General features: G+C 46.5%; 1 protein-coding gene across 5 annotated transcripts; it reads right to left on the minus strand.

Moving 5' to 3' along the window:
• Positions 1-2,383: 2,383 nt before the first annotated feature.
• LKAAEAR1 (LKAAEAR motif containing 1) lies at positions 2,384-16,409 on the minus strand. 5 transcript variants are annotated; one of them, XM_075901015.1, is made up of 4 exons: positions 16,281-16,409; positions 8,566-8,898; positions 5,135-5,257; positions 2,384-2,578 (listed from the first exon to the last, which is right to left on the minus strand). In XM_075901015.1, exons 2-4 carry the CDS (start codon positions 8,878-8,880, stop codon positions 2,516-2,518), a joined length of 501 nt encoding a protein of 166 aa, XP_075757130.1. In that variant the 5' UTR covers positions 8,881-8,898; positions 16,281-16,409; the 3' UTR covers positions 2,384-2,515. The 5 variants fall into 5 exon arrangements, with proteins under 5 accessions (XP_075757130.1, XP_025045137.1, XP_025045138.1 ...); XM_025189352.2 differs by lacking the exons at positions 2,384-2,578; positions 16,281-16,409 and adding exons at positions 3,881-4,208; positions 14,888-14,968; XM_025189353.2 differs by lacking the exons at positions 2,384-2,578; positions 16,281-16,409 and adding exons at positions 3,881-4,208; positions 11,975-12,057.
• Positions 16,410-16,842: the final 433 nt, after the last annotated feature.

The following is a 16,842-nucleotide window of genomic DNA, read 5'->3' on the forward strand; positions in this document are numbered from 1 at the left end:
CTAAGAATTGCTTTCTGTGTTGGGGAGCTTCCAAACTGTATTGTGTTTGCAAAACAAAATCAAACAGAAGTAACACTGGACAGTAGAAGTCAGAAATAGAAATAGGGCAAAAATCTTCTTTCAGATGTTATTGCGGTCGGTGATGGTAGCGAATAATGCTCTGTGTGTCCACAGTATTTTTCACCTGAGGCTCTCAAAGGGATTTACAAAGGTAGATGCTCTTAGCACACCTAAGGGTGATCAAAGCAGAGTTTAAGGGACTGACCCAAGATGCAAAGATGGGGATAGAATGCAGGGGCCAGCTCTTTGGATGTGGTGAAGCTGCTCTTTGGGCAGGACCTCACAGCCAAAGGGGTGGGGGGAAGGTAGCTTAACCATTGTGCTTCTCCAGTCTTTGGAGCAGATAAGAGACCAATTCCAGCCCTGGCAAAATATGGAGAGATATCACAGATGCTCTAACCTATGTTAGCTGTAACAGCTCCCTGCTGACCTAGAATCGCCTTGCTGACCCCCATAACCAGCTGAAGAAAGAAAAGCTGCTGTAAGAATTGTCTCTCTCAGGATACGTCTACGCTTGCTCCCTAGTTCGAACCAGGGATGCAAATGTAGCCGACCGAAATTGCTAGTGAAGTGGGGATTTAAATATCTCGCACTTCATTAGCATAATCTCTCCTGCACGCTATTCCGCTCGCCAGCTGATTCGAACCAGGAAGTGCGCCCCGGAACGCATTAGTTCGAATCAAACTCTGAGTAACGTTAGTTCGAACCAAGGGGCGAGCGGAATAGCGCGTGGGCGAGATTATGCTAATGAAGCGCAGGATATTTAATTTCCCGCTTCATTAGCAATTTCGGTTGGTTACATTCGCATGCCTAGTTCGAACTAGGGAGTAGACGTACCCCCAGACAGATCAGACTTTTGGTTTGATTTCTGTAGTAAGGTGTAATATGTTCAGCCAGTGTCTCCCTAAAGGTGAAGAGGCACCAGTGGGTTTATGTAAAAGGGAAAAGGGAAGTATCAAAGGTCGCCATGGAAGGAAAAAATGACATGAAATATTGGCTGGGGGTGGAGGGGAGATCAGACAGACGAGCCCATTAAAAACATCACAAGCAGGAATTCTCCAGCACAAGCAGGGAGGGAGCAGACAAGCCTGACTGCATAAACCAGCTAACACACAACGTACTGCAATATGCTCTGATTTTTATTTTACTTCAGTGGAAAGAAAAATCTCTCTGCATCACTTCCTCATCTTCAGTTCAATCTAATAACTTTTATTTCTCTAAAAAAAACCCTCATCCTTGTGGGATGGTAAATGTTACCAGTCTTTCCATTTCTAGGGAAATCAGGACTTTTCTAAGCTATCATTACTTTTTATACGTGAATTTCAGTCTACTGCAGTAATAATGAAGCCACATCTCCTTTGGAGCATCCACTGTTCCCTTTAGTGCAGGGCTATGTCTAGACTGGCATGATTTTCCGGAAATGCTTTTAACGGAAAAGTTTTCTGTTAAAAGCATTTTCGGAAAGGAGCGTCTAGATTGGCACGGACGCTTTTCCGCAAAAGCACTTTTTGCAGAAAAGCATCCATGGCCAATCTAGACGTGCTTTTGTGCAAAAAAGCCCCAATCACCTTTTTCGCGATCGGGGCTTTTTTGCGCAAAACAAATCTCAGCTGTCTACACTGGCCCTTTTGCACAAAAGTTTTGCACAAAAGGGACTTTTGCCCGAACGGGAGCAGCATAGTATTTCCGCAAAAAGCACTGATTTCTTACAGTAGCAAGTCAGTGCTTTTGCGGAAATTCAAGTGGCCAGTGTAGACAGCTGGCAAGTTTTTCCGGAAAAGCGGCTGATTTTCCGGAAAAACTGGCCAGTCTAGACACAGCCCAGGAGTTTTACAGGGTGATATTTGACACACATGAAAACACGCAGGGGTATTCTGCTGCTGTCTCTTGGTTGTGGAGGGAACAAACTAAAGGACTTTACCCGCATGACTGGGTAAGCAAGCAGCATTTCAATACTTCAGAGTTTGAAGATTATAAGGCCAAGGACTCATGACAAGAAAAGGCCGGTAATGGCACCCATGTATAATAAAGGTTGAAAATCACTGTTATGCAGACAATTTGGCTTAATACTAAAGGGTCCCGATTTTTAACTAATCAAGTGAGTACCATACCGAGGATGGCTGCAGGGTCAAATTCTGACCTCAGAAATGCTGGTGTAAATCCAGAGTAAGTAGAGTGAAGTCAGTCGAGTCATTCTGGATTTATAACTGCATCTGAGCAGTTAGAATCTATCCCACCATTCTGGATTGTCCATTTCTTTAGCAGCTTCCTGGTAAGTTCTGTGATCTGCCTGTCATAGTTTAAACTGTAGCACATCTTTGGATGCACATGAGAAAAAAATGGAGCGGTTTATTGAACAGTAATTATCAGTAGCTGAGACAACTCGTAGCTCTACTGGGGCTCACTCCCAGTTTAGTCACTATGGAAAATTATTCTAATTCACTTCTCCAAGGGTTCAGGTTCTTCTAATGAATATTTCACCATTTTCATCTTCTAGTATCGCTTCAACTCTACTCCTCTGTAGAACAAAGACAAGAAGCAGTGAAAGTCTGAACAATAGCACAAAGCTGTCCATTGCAACAATGCGTGATCAAAAGCTATTTCAAAAGTTACACCTGCAAGCAAAAAAAAAGTCACATGGGAATGAAGCGGGGAAGCTAACAAATAAAGCTTCTCTATTTTTCTTTTTGCAATGGATTCGATGCTTAGGCAGGTTTTTTTCACCACAAATATCCTCTGCCACAGGAAACATCAAATTGAGACAATAATAATGAATGTTCCCCTCACAATCCCCCACCAAAGTGCCTCAATTCTTTTCTGGAGGAACCATTTCTAGCTGAGAGAAAGTTGTTGTTCGGCCTCAATATGGATCTGATCATAGGCTTCCCAGCGGACACTGCCAATGAAGGAAAGAATGTGGAGAGGAGCATGGAACTTAAATGGGGTCAGGACTTCGCCCTCAGAAACGAGAGATGGGCACGATGTTGTAGGTCATGTGAGCCACCCCTCTGCCAGCGCAGGGATCTCCTAGCAATCTATTTTTGAGACCTTGGTCCAGGCTAGTGTTAAATGTTCCTAGAGCTGGTGCTCTAGAAAAGCTGTCAGAGCTGTACTATTGCTTCTTCAGGTGACTAATTTGCCCCTTTGCTTGGTGCTTGGAACAATCACCCAGTTTCACTGGCACTGTTCTGACACAGATGTGGGCATGTAGCCTCTTCCTCTGTTCCGATGAAGGGAGGGGCAGTTTCCTGTTTTTGTGCAGCAGTTACATTGATCAAGACTTTGTCTGTGGTTCCCCAGGAGACACAAATTCTAGCACTGTGTACAGTACTTCATGCTTTTGTATCTGTTAGTCCAGATCCCCGCCCTCTGGCATTAATTGGTACCTGGCCCAAGTGCATCAATGCTGCCAATCACTAATTCAGCTGTGTGCAGTCCAGCCTTTGAAGAAGTCTGGGTTTTCTGAAAAGCTCCCTCTTACATCCATTCAGGGTTGCTGCTCACAGTGGAAGGAGAGGTGGTACGTACATCTGGGATGGCTAAGGCCAGTCTAATACATTGGTACAGTTGCCTGGAAACGCTGAGGTGGGCTTTTCTAGACTATTCCATTGTGTGCACATGCTCTTTGTGCTGTAATCCAGTTCCATCTTGTTACAGCTGTGGGACTGTCTGCCCTTCTCAGCACTCCAAGGCCTCTGCTGTATCTGGCATTAACATCCCAGGAATCTGCTCCAGGCAGTCAGGAGTAAAGCAGAAAGACATGTTTACAAATTCTGGCGGAGGGGGGAGGGGAGCCCAGGCAGGAAAGTCAGAGGCAAATCCAGCATGATACCTTGTATTTTAGCTGCCACTCGAAAGGAAATGGTCTTTAATAAACAGTCACAGACAGCAAGCAGCGAAGCTGCTTTTCCTGCCGTTATTAGGCAGGAACTGGGCAAAGATCATTTATAATTAATCTGTCCAATAGCTAATTTTACATAGAACTGTAACACATTATCTGTTTTGCCACGAGTCACATTAATATAGCTCCTTGCCTCTCAAGGGACCTCAAAGTGCTTCACAGACTATATAAACCCATGCTGCAGCCATCGCAAAGGTGGGGTGTGCTGTCCAAGGAAACAAGTGGTGCTCAGTGCCCTGAAATCCAGCTGTGGAGATAGCAAAAAACTTTAAAAACATGCAATAGTCCTGCAGCACCTTAGAGACTAACAAAAATTGTAGACGGTATCTTGAACTGTTGTGGGCACAACCCACTTCTAAAGACGAATGGAGTTAAAGGGTCTGGATTCCAAAAAGCCTGGACCCCTTAAACTCCATTCATCTGGGGAAGTGGGTTGTGCGCTCATGATGCTCTCTTCATGTCTGGTTAGTCTCTACGGTGCTGCAGAACTATTCATTGTTTTTAAAGTTTTTTTCAATGACAGACTAACATGGCTCCTCCCTCTGAAATTTATGGAGCTAGGGGAGAATATTCTGGTCAAGGACAGCAAACTAAACCCTGCTGGGTCTTCTGAAAAGCACACAGAGATCATAAACAACAAGCAGTCCGGTGGTACCTTAAAGACTAACACATGTTTGAGAGCGTCAGCTTTTGTGGGCTGCATTTGTTAGTGTTTATGGGGCCACAGGACTCATTGTTTTTGCTGAAACAGACAGCATAGGTGTTCAAGAGAACAGACAGGACTTAGGCTTTACATTTGCATCCAGGAGACTGAGTTGGAGAATTCCACAGAACTGAGGTGCCTGGGCCAGCTGTGAAATAGGCCTTTTACGTTGGGAAAACCGAGACAGAGAGCAGTTAAGTGACTTACCCAAGGTCACATAGTAAAATACTGGCAAAGTAAGTACAGAATCCAGATGTGCTGAATCCCCGTTCCTTCCTCTAATCAATATAAGTTACTTGGTGCTAATCATAGTTAAATAATATGTCTACTTCTATTTAGCTGGTCGTGGGTTACTGAACACATTCCAAGAGTGACTTGTCTGCTTACCCCTCCTCTCCTTTAAAACTAGAAATGGACAGATAAGATAGTGGAGGAAATCAGTTTAACTGCTGGTATGCGCTCAGACATACCTGAACTCTGTCCAAGTTATCTGCTAGTTTCTGAATGTTCTTTCGGGGTGGAAGAAACACCTCCAGTCTCACAGCGCCTCTGGCAGTTTTCTGGCAGGCTATCAGATGGTTTATTTCCTGAGCCTGGGGTGAAAAAACAAACACACAAACAAAACCCCAAAAGATAAGAAAATAAATCAGGTTAGAATAAAATGGGCCAAATACATCTATAGAGTAATCCCTGTAAGTCAGGGTGGGCACTAACAAAGCAGCAGTTCACCAGGATTACCCCTGGCAGGCTGCACCTACTATATTTACCTTCACGGCCACAGGTACCGGCGATCACCGCTCCTGTTGGCTGAGGATTGCCATTCCCAGCCAATGGGAGCAGTGGGAAGTGACATGGACCAGGACACCACCTCCTGCAGCTCTCATTAGCCGGGAACAGTGATCTAGGACCACCAGGAGCTGCGATCGCCGGTACCTCCATGCAGGTACATAGAGTGGTGGCGGCTTGCCAGGAGGTAACCCTGGCAGTCCACCCCTGCTGTAAGCCAAAGAGATGAATTTGTCCTTGGGGGGTCAAGGAAATTGATCTTGTAAAACACACCTGGATTTTGTATGAAACTGGAAGTTAAAAAAGGAAGGCAATACAACAACTTCCCTAATTACTGCAAGGGACAATACAATAAAGGCCCCATGAAAGTATAGCTACCTTAACACTATTTCAGTGTGAACTACTGAAGGTTATTGGATTTGCTTGGCAGTCAGGACGTATCCTAAAAAAGGGCTTTCAAAAAGCGTATTGGTAGCTGGGGTAAACTAAATTAAAAGTTGGGAGTGCTGAATGCTACTAACACAGAGGTAACGGCATATCAAACTAAGTTATGCTAAAGAAAACTAAGTTTGATAATTTATCTGGCAAGAAACTACTTATCAATAGTTGGGGTTGTAAAATCCACATTCTTTTATTATAACCCTCACTTTCCTACTGTTTGTTTGTATGTTCTCTGCCAGGTTTTTAATGGTTTCTGTCTGCTGTATGATGACACCATGCAGAAACTGGAGTCCTCAAGAGAGACCTGATCTTGGCTGGCCATCAAGACAAATTCATCTGTCCGATTGGGGGTGGTGAGCATTATATGCTTAGCGTGTGCCTTCTGTTTTTGATGCTAGTTAGTAGAGAGTAAGTAGGATATCACTGTGTAAGGCTCTTTCACTGGTAAAAGACCCTGCAAACCTGCAGAATGTAAGGTTATGCCTAAGCCTTAGAAACGGGTGAGGGTGGATGCCTCTATTGAGAAGGTTATGGCTGAGCACTAGGAAGGGGTAAGTAAGGGTGGGTGCTCCTAGAGTGTGTGAATGACAGAGAATGTTGTGTGGGTAACACTGCTGCTGAGCTGAGTGCCAAAGAAGCAGAGTGAAGCGGCTTGGACCTATGGTCTATGCCTGAATCTGCAGATCTGAACATGAGCTGTTCTTCTGGTGCTCTGCTGTAGGGTCACAGTAGAAGCAGGGAGCTGCCTGGATGACATCAGTAGCACACGCCCAGGAGGATTTACTGGATTGTGCAGCTGTCTCTGCTCCTCTCCACTTTTCTGTGTTCTATTTGGGCTTCTCTGGTGCCTCTGCACAGGAATCAATTTGGATGATATTGGTCCAGTTCTCAGATGTCCTTACTAGGATGTGAAAGGCTGACAGGTAAGCGTCACCTTAACGCCAATTTCTCAAACTGTGGGTCCCGACCCTACCCCGGGGGATCGCAAGCAAATTAGAGGGGGATCACGGTATCACAAAGTTTGAGAACCTCTGCCTTAATGGGTGATGCTTTCTGGTGTCAGTTAACCAGCGGAGGGCTGGAGCAACTCTCCACCTGCTCCAACTCTCTGGAGCAGCCTTTGTCCACAACACGCCTGGGCCAGCCACCCTCAGGACTAGACTCGAGCAGCCCCTGCCTGCAGCGGGATGGGGGCACTCCAGCCCACCCGTCCCTTTTAAATTGGTTCACTTGTTAAACATCATGTTTAACCGGTTAACCAATAAAACAGGATTTTACATCCTTAGTCCTCACTCCCAACGGATCCCTTGTAGGCAGCTTTGGAATTGTCCCAAGCACGTGGACTGAAGTCTCCTTTCTGCGCTGCAGGAGGGCAGGGTCGGAGTAGAGCAGCAGCAAGTAGGAAAGCTTGCACTGTTGCTGCTAGTCCTTGGTCCCATCATTCCAAGGCCATTCATGGACACTAAAATTCACTTTAAAAATCCTAAACAAAGGCAAACAAATCTCTCAGAAAAATGAAGATAAAAAAAACCCCACAGCCAAGCATGGTCTTATGTTTAGAAGATGCATCTTTAGACATATTCAGTTGTGTGTTGCCTTGCCAAGTTTTGGACATCAGCAACAACTGGCATCGGTCACTGCAAGTTAAAGACCCTCTGGAGACAGTCTGTCTTGCTTTCCAGAGGAGGCTGGACGAAGAGAGGCACTTGGACAATGGTATAGGAGAAACCCTGTTTTACCATTGCTAACTATAGCATATATTAATTTCAGAGTCATAAATAACTTCAGTATCACGGTGACAGTGCTAGCCAAGTATGATATCATTTAGTTTGGGATTAGGGGAAAATATCTTCCTTGAGGCTATAGGGTCTAAACTAAGCAACTTTTCCAGAACTGTTTTTTTCACAGGGAATAAACAGCGAAACTCCAGTCTGCAGTTGTAAACCAAAAGGGTTACTCAGTGCACTTGATGAGATAAGATGTGTTGGCCAGTAGGCTTGGTTTTTGGATGGATTTTCAAAAGCGCCCAAGTGAGTTAGGACCACAGCACTTTATTGACTTTTAATAATGTGTGGGCTCCTACAGCATTTAGGTACTTAGAAAATCCCAGTCTTAATGAATGACAGTGTGCTGACATGCTGCTTTCCAACACCAGTTTGCTATATGGAGCAACGCACATTTTCCTCCTCCTAGGAATTAGAATCTTCTACTGACAAGCAAAGACAACTGTGGTGCTTAATGATTAACCTGTTAACTGGTTACTCATTCACATCCCCAGGAAAAAAAGCCATCTCTCTCTTGTTCTGAGGGTCCTTGCAACTGAGGTTCAATCATAATCTTCATTTTCAACTCTTTGCTATCTTAGGATGAGGAAAAGTTTGTCAGCTGAGAACATGCATGATGACTGTTAGAAATTTTCCCCACACATTTCAGATTGCTTTATGGAACAGGTTTGAAGTTACAACTGGATACAAATTTCCCCTTTGTTGAACATTAAGCGAGAAAAACTAATATTTTGTTTTTTCTCTTCAATATATAAAAATGTCTCTGAATTTGAAGTGACATTTCAGGGTGTGATAAAGAAATGACCCTTGCTACATACAATTCCTCAGTTCCATCTCTCATGACACAATCAAACTAGCCTGTTGATGAAAGGTCTTTGATGTTAACTTACTCTCATGTTCTGAAATCGGAGCCTCACGTTTCGAAGGCGGCTCCGGGCTTCTGCAGCCTTGAGCAGCCCAATAACTCTGTCCTGTTTCCTTTGCTCTGCATCCCTTTCGTACTTGGAGTACGTGTGAGAAATTTCATCCATCATAAAGATGTCTGAGGCCAGCATGGATTTCACTGGTTCCTCAGTGGGCTCAGCAAACGCTAGATACCTCTGTCTTTGTTGTGGGGACAATGCATTTATATCAAACGGAAGGAAGCTCTCTTGGGATTGAGGAATAACTGTCCTTTTATGCGCAGATGTTTCTCTTGCGGTCATCGTTATTCTAGGTTAAGACTGAAAAAGAAGAAAACAATTTGTGGTTGGAACAATGTGGGGTCATGAGTACTTAGTGCTTTGGGAAATCCTTTACTCTTCGAACGGAGAAGCTGGCTTAGGAAGCGTCAGGCTGAGGAAGTGTCAAGCTGAGGACAGGATTCACGTTAGGGATGTTAAAATGCGTGTAATTGACTAACCATGTAACTACTGAAAATGTCAGTGGTTACACGCAGGGCAGCAGTCAGCTCCCGCGGGCCACCCTACTCCCAGGAATCTGGGTACTGCAGCGCTGGGTGGCAGGCATTTTCCTGGGAGACACTGTGCACGGGGAGCTGGTTTTTAAGCCGGCTCTCCATGCGTACCCAGTTCCCACCTGCCGCCCTGTGCTGCAGCCTCTGAATCAGCCACGTGTGGCCGTTGTGGTAACCAATAAGCACTTATCGGTTACTCGTTTAAACGGCTACACTCTTACATCCCTAATTAAGCAGGTTCTTCACTTGGTACTGTATAATAGTACCAGTAGATTCTTAATGTGGTCCAGTAAATAGTGCATTGGACTAGGGCTCAGGAGACGTAGGTGCTATTCTTGGCTCTGTGACTGACCTGCTCTTGGACCCTGGTTAACTTTGCATCTCTTTCACTTTACGTCAGTCTTTGCTCCAAGGGTTGTAAGGTCCTTGGAGCAGGGGCTCATTCTTATTCTGTCTGTATAGTACCTAGCATCATCGGGTTCTGTTCTCACTGCGGGCCTCTCGGTACTAATGCAAAATACATCCTCATAATACTCTAGTCCAATTTTTTGCACATTTTTCTTTAATCAGTATTATTTCAATTCTTCAAATCCTTTATTACTCAATGAGAAGATTCAGACAGACAATGTGACAGTCACAACAAGATAATTATGGCTCCACATGCTTTAAATGTCCAACGGCCTGATCTTTTGGGTGGGTACTTTTCTCTCTCCTACAAAAGAAAATCATCTCTCTAAACTACATGTGTGCCTCTGATTTATTTGGCAGCTCTTGAAAACTGTGCTTGACTATTGTTTAGAAATGCTCAGACAGTTGCCTATCATTGCTGTTATCCTAAGAGAGCCAATTATGGGAGCAGGTCAGTCCCTTTTGTTTTCCAATATTTACTGTCCCTAGTTCAGTTCTTAATGTGATCGTAGAAACATTTTAGACCAGCCCAAAGGTCCTATGGCTGTGCTCTTCTGCACTGCTATACAGGAGACACATGGAGCTTGACAGCTCTAGAAACATGTACATAACCTCTGCAGTAGAGATGTAAAAAATTGTGTAAAAATGTAACCATGTAACTGATAACATCCTAGAGCAGGGGTGGGCAAAAGGGCCTCCGTGGGCCGCATCTGGCCCACCAAGCGAGTTGATCCGGCCAGCAGAGGCCCTGTTGCTCCCCCCGACCTCAGGCCAATCAGGACCTAGGGGCGGGGGGAATGCACAAAGTCTCCTCCCACCCTGTCCCTGTTCTTCAAGGAGCGAGCAGTGCTTAGAAGTGCCGCATCCCTTGGAGGGTGGGAGGAGACTTTGTGCGCTTCCCTCCGCCCCCAGGGCGATCAGGGTCTGGGGGTGGGGGCAAAAGCGCGCAAAGTCTCCTTCTGCCCTGCCCCGCAAAGAGTGCATGGCACGTGCATGCTCCTGGAAGGGCGGGATGAGTCTTCGCACGCTCCCCCTGACCCCAGACCCTGATTGGCCTGGGGGCAGGAGGAGCGTGCAAATTCTCCTCCCGCCCTGGGAGGGGTGCAGCACTTCTAAGCACTGCACACTCCTTGCGGGACGGGGGCAGGGCGGGAGGAGAGTTTATGTCATGGCTTGCATCAGCTTGTCGGGTACATCCTGATGGATTTCTCCCCTGCTGCATCAGCACCCTGCAATCTGTATTTACGGATGAATACAAGGCATCAGAACCACACCTGATGTAAATTACTGTCGCTTCACTGAAATATTGGAGCTACCCTAATTTACATCAGCAGCAGAGGACTTGACCCAAGAAGGGTTTATGGAACTTCAGTTCGGTTTCAGGCCAAGCACTGAGATAAACAACAGTCATCTAGACTGCAGCATGAAGCAAACATGAGTCAAAGGTTGTAATTACATGTAAAACAGACAAATCAGGATTTATTTAATCCTGTAGATTAAATGCAATGAATAAAGCACAAGACATTAGACATCAAATACAGTTGTGAAAAGAAATTTACAATACATCGACTTGTAACAAAGCAATAAAAGTAATAAAATCACTTGTCAGACACCATCCATATCCAAACCACTCCACACACATTAATGGACTGATGCTTCAAACAGCCCTGGGAGGTAGGCAAGCATTATTATCCCTATTTACAGAGGCTCAGAGGTTAATTGACTTGCCTGAGATTATACAAATCAAAAGTGGAGTTGGGATTAGAACTCAGAAGTCTTTACTCCAATTACAAGTTAGCAGTGATATGTATCTATGGTATTAATGGGAGGCAGGGAGAGATGCTAAGCTAGAATACTTGACTTAAAAGACCCCACACTTCTCAAAGAATCTGTCATGAAAGAGGCTCTCATATTTAATGTGTTGACAAAAGAAGTTCATAGAAGCTGGGATATTTCTACAACTTCCAAATACAATTTGAGTCAAACAAACAACCTGGTAAATTAAAATTAATCCCTAACTACCAAGCCCAATTCACTAGAGTTATGCAAACATTTTAAAATAAAACTCTTCCAATTTCAATTTATATATAAACCCTAGGTGAGCTTGCAACTAATCAGGCCAATTTATGAGAATCATACCAAATGCAGTGATTTTCTAGGGTTTTGACTTGCACTCAGGGTGAAATACACTGTGAAACTGGAGCAGGCATAGAAAAAAGGGGAGGTGAGCCCAGGAAGCCACATGTCAGGCAGCAGCTGGGCGGCACCTGAATCTCTCCTGGGTGGCCGCCCAAGCGCACAGCTTACAGGGAACACTGGGCTGTGGTAATCAGAAGCTATTCTTGTCACAGGAAATAAAGTTGGTAAAGAGCAAGTCTGCTGCTGGTGTGGACAACTGTGTGACTAGAATGTAACAAGACTAGGACTCCACTTACTCTAGGCAGATCCAGAAACTTATTTCAGAAGATGCATTTTCAATAAACTTCGTTTTGACTTAAGCAAACAAGATAAGCCCTCTCTGTTGAGAACAAGAAGCATATGAAGAGATATAAGATGGCAGTAAGTCTGCAGGTGGCTAATGTGTATATGAGTGTAAGGAAGGTAAAGTGTTTTACCTTCCATGCTAACATCATATATACTAGCCAATTAGCCCGTCATAAGATGGGATTTTCAGGTCTCTCCTCCACCTTGGTCTTCTCTCCTGAGCCTCTGGTCTCTCTCTTTCTACTGCCTCCCCCCCTCTCTCTCTGAGCTCTCCATCACCTCCTGCCTCTCTCTCCCCTTCCCCTCCCGCCGTGGAGCTCGGCTGAGTGTTGCCTGCTTAGCTGAGCCGCCACAGCGGGAAGGGAAGGGGTGGTGGTGACGTACACAGCCCCGCCCCCTGGCCGTGTATGTCAGCGCCCCGCCCCTCCTCCTTCACGACAGCCCGGCCGAGCTGCCACAGAGGGAGGGGAAAGGGGCGGGGCCATGTACGTCACCGCCCCCCTTCCCGCTGTGGCAGCTCGGCTGAGAGCTGCGACCCTCAGCCGCGCCGCCGGGGGAGCCAGCAGCGCAAGGGGCCATTTGGGCTCCCCGCAGCGGGAGGGGAAGGAGGGCAGTGATGTACATGGCCCTGCCCTCTGGCCGTGTACATCACAGCCGAGCTCCATGGCGGAAGGGGAAGAGGAGAGACGGAGGGGAGAGAGTCAGGAGGAGGAGGAGAAGAGAAAGGAAGAGAGAGAGGAAGGAGGCGGAGGAGAGCTGAGAGAGAGGGGGGGAGGCAGTAGGAGGAGAGAGAGAGACCGGAGGCTCAGGAGAGAAGACCAAGGTAGAGGAGAGACCAGAAAATCCCATCTTATAACAGGCTAATTGGCTAGTGTTGGAAGAATGTTTAAAGAGGTGTAGTTACAGGGGAGGTGGAGCTGATTTTCTTACTTACTTTATACCTGTTGTTTGTAGTCATATTAGGAGCAGTTGGCGGTGCTGTGCCAGGATTCTTGGCTTATGTTCCCCCTCTTTTCAAATGAGCAAGGTTCAGTATACTCAAATTAAATGGACAAATTCAAGTATGATTTGAGGCTGTAACACGGGTAGGAGTTGAATCAATAAGTAAGTCCAAAGAAATCTAATTAAGGCAGTCTAAGTCTAATCTACAAGTATGTTTAGAGAACCAAAGGGGGCAAGTTTCAACCGTTTAGATGAGTAAACTCGCCTCAGAATTTGACTGTGGTCTTGAATGGGGCTGCCTACTGTGTCTGCCTACAGAAGCTGTATCCTAGCTGTACAGGTTGAACCTCTCTAGTTCGGAATTCTCTGGTCCGGCAACATCCATGGTCCAGAATGATTTTAGTTAGCCAGATGTCCACTTATCATGAGTGTGGTCCAAGTTTCCCACAGTCCCATAGTTAGTTTACAGCCACCAGTCGTGGCTCAATGTTCTGTGCTGTTATTTAGCTCTAATTGACCCCTGATACTTTCTAGGAACCCAATAAGCAGTTGAAATGTTGGTAATGCTGCTAGAAAATATTGACCTCTCATGATCCGGCAAATTTTCTGATTCAGCACCAGTTACATCCCAAAGGAGCTGGACTAGAGAAGTTGAACCTGTATTAGAACTGTTATATGGTAGATATAAATTATTTTATAGTAACTGGCAAAATGGGGGAGGGGAGATATTGTAGTAGCAACAAGTGAAAGAGAATTCCTTGATGAGATAAAGGCCAATATTTTTACAGATAGTAAAACCGCTGAATTATTTAACTGTGAAAATTAATTCCTGCCCATGTAGTAATAACATAGATATGCAGTATAGCATGCTATACATTCTATAACAGGAACAATGTATTTTTGCTATACCTCTTGTATCCTGTGTATGCTGAATCTACTCATATAATAGAAAATTAGGGGGGAGATATTTTGACTGTAGAAAGAAACCATTATGACTGCATGGGAGAGTGCCTAGAAAGTCTTTTTTTAAATAAAAAGTTAGAGAAAAGAAAAGACAATGGACTTCTTGAAAGGAAAATTCCTTTCATTTGTACTGCTCTTACAAAGCCATACCAGGAAATCACACAGGATGCTGCTGACAACAAAGCAGAAGTGGTTTTAAGGACAGTCTTGGATGCTGCAAGTGGGATTTTAGACTCATGCAAGTTTTTTTCCTTGTTAATATATCATTACTTCCAATGCTTTCATTAGCCTCTAATGCCAGAAGAGCTATGCATATTATGATTAACTGTTTGTTGTTTTAAGACTTTATGGCTTATGACCAAAACCAGAGAAGCTATTTTGTAATGTATTACTTCAGGGTTTGCTCTTACAAAACTGTGTTCAGGAACTGAAACTTTTGAAGTCTAGCTGAGAAATTTGGAGGAGAACCCACACACTTTGAATTCTCTTTGGCTCACTATACTCCATGTGTGAAACACAGAACATAAAGACAAGGTAGGAACTTGGGTGAAAAAGGACAAAATTTGCAGATCCTTCAGAAGCCAAACATTTCCCTTTCCATTATTAAACAATAACATGTAACAAGATTACCCATTTTTTACAGAGGCAGTTGGCTTGTTTCTTTCCCATGCATTATCAGTAAGGGTATATCTACACAGCAGCATTATTTTGGAATAATTAACATTATTCTGAAATAACACAGTCCATGTCTACCCACAAGCAGTTATTTCGACATGCTGTCGAAATAATGTCGAGCCAGAGGAGTTCTTACTCGGACTCCTGTAACCCTCGTTTTATGAGGATTAAGGGAAGTTGGAGGAAGAATGCTCTCTTGGACTTCCTACTGTGTAGACAGCGCCAAAAGCCGAAATAAGTTATTTAGACTTAAGCTATGCAATTGACGTAGATCAGTTGCGTACCTTATTTTGGATTTAGTCCCATTGTGTAGACGTACCCCATGATGGGTAGGGTCAGTGGTTGTTATACTTCCATGTATTTGCCTTAGTGGAAATTGCATTACTAAATATCTGTTGATATTTGATAAGCACTGAAGTTTTAGAATATTGTGAGCTAAGTTATAAGAAGACTGCAAGTAAGTGCATGCACGATTACCATGGTTGTGTGATTAACTGCAGTAGTTGCACATGCAGACAATCAGTTTCAGATATAATTGGTAGTTTATGTGGTCAATTATTATAGTTGTATGTACACTCACAGTAACACAACTGATATATGCAGATACAGACACATATTTAGCATGTGCATTTACATATACATATGGGGCAAAGGCTTCAGAGAACATACTTATGTATTTTTTAAACCAAAACACATAGCTCTCAGTATAGGTTTTATTTTCCAAGTTGTTCTATTTCAGTGGTTCTCAAACTGGGTCGGGACCCCAAAGTGGGTTGCAACCGCTGTTTCCTCTAATTTTTTCCATCCATGCGCACCACCAATAGAAGCACAAAACCTAACTGTGGGCGCTCTGTTAATCAGCTGGGTGGCATTTAAATGTCTCCTGAGCAGCAGGGAACACCGGCTGCAACCCCGTTTTAATGGGATGACCATGGCTGGAATCTAGGGCCAAAGCCTAAGCCCCAATGCCCAGGGCCAAAGCCTGAAGCCCACTGCCTGGGCTTTGGCTACAGGTTACAAGCTCCTTGCTCGGGGTGAAGGCCTTGAACTTTGCCCTCCCCCCTCCCCCCTCCCCCCTCCCTTCAGCGTGGAGGAGGCTTGGGCTTTGGCCCCCACCTGGGGCAGCAGGACTCAGGGGCTGGAGCTGTACTGAGGAGGGGGGGCTGCACTGGGAGCGGAGGGGGCTGGGGCAGGGGAAGAGGGGGGCTGCCATGGGGGGGGATTGGGGCAGGGGGAGGAGGGGCTGGGGCTGTACTGAGGAGGGGGGGCTGCACTGGGAGCGGGAGGGCTGGGGGGGCAGAAGGGGGACTGGGAAGAGGGGTTGGGGGCTGCACTGGGAGCGGGGGGGACTGGGGCAGGGGAAGAGGGGGGCTGCCATGGGGGGGGATTGGGGGAGGAGGGGCTGGGGCTGTACTGAGGAGGGGGGGCTGCACTGGGAGTGGGGGGGGCTGGGGGGGCAGAAGGGGGACTGGGAAGAGGGGTTGGGGGCTGCACTGGGAGCGGGGGGGACTGGGGCAGGGGAAGAGGGGTGGGGGCTGTACTGAGGGGGGCTGCCCTGGGGGCGAGGGTGCTGGGGGGCACAAGGGGGGCTGGGGGCTGCACTGGGGGGCAGGGACCATGCGCTTGTCTGGGACTACGGGGGGGGGGAGGCGGACCCCCCCCGATCCCCACTCTTACCCCTCCCCCGCCTCCTCTCCTCTTCCGGTCAGGGCCCCGGCCCAGCTTGCCTCTCGCGGGCTTTAAAAACGTTGCCATGGCCACGGCGCTACCAGGCAACCCGCTCAAGAGGCTCCACCCCCCTCCGGCTGGCTCGGCGGCCACGTGAGCCGCAGAACGGCCTCCACGCGCCGCAAGGGTGGGCGGGGCGCTGTGCGCGCGTGGCTGGTGCGCGGGGGTGACGGGTGGGCGGGGCGCTTCGCCTGCTCGTGGACCCGCCTCCTCTTCCCGCCCCGCGCGCTCGGAGGGCGGGGCAGCTCTAAGTTGCAAACCCGCCGGGGCAGAGCCCTGCAGGGTCTGGAGTTGCACTAGGGAGGGAGGCTGCAAACCAAGAGTGGGGCAGAGGAATGCAATGTGGGGCCGAGCAATTGCTGAAGGAAAGGGTCTGCAGGGCAAGATGGGGGGGGAGGGAGAGCAATAGCGAGGCTTGCAATTGCTGTTGGAGGGGTTTATGCCTGCAGGCTGTCTGGGTGGGGTCAGGTTGCCAGGTCTCTGATTTGGGGCTGGAATCCCTGCTCAAAAA

This window comes from Pelodiscus sinensis, chromosome 18, assembly GCF_049634645.1.
Source record: "Pelodiscus sinensis isolate JC-2024 chromosome 18, ASM4963464v1, whole genome shotgun sequence".
Classification (NCBI taxonomy): domain Eukaryota; kingdom Metazoa; phylum Chordata; order Testudines; family Trionychidae; genus Pelodiscus; species Pelodiscus sinensis.

What these genes read in the sequence shown, in the direction of transcription:
- LKAAEAR1 (XM_025189352.2), bottom strand. Translation starts at nt 8,880, where the DNA reads ATGACCGCAAGAGAAACATCTGCGCATAAAAGGACAGTTATTCCTCAA. An exon ending in TCCGATTTCAGAACATGAGA is followed by an intron (nt 5,258 to 8,565) that starts GTAAGTTAACAT and finishes TTTTCACCCCAG; the next exon opens with GCTCAGGAAATAAACCATCT. An exon ending in ATAACTTGGACAGAGTTCAG is followed by an intron (nt 4,209 to 5,134) that starts GTATGTCTGAGC and finishes CTATCTCCACAG; the next exon opens with CTGGATTTCAGGGCACTGAG.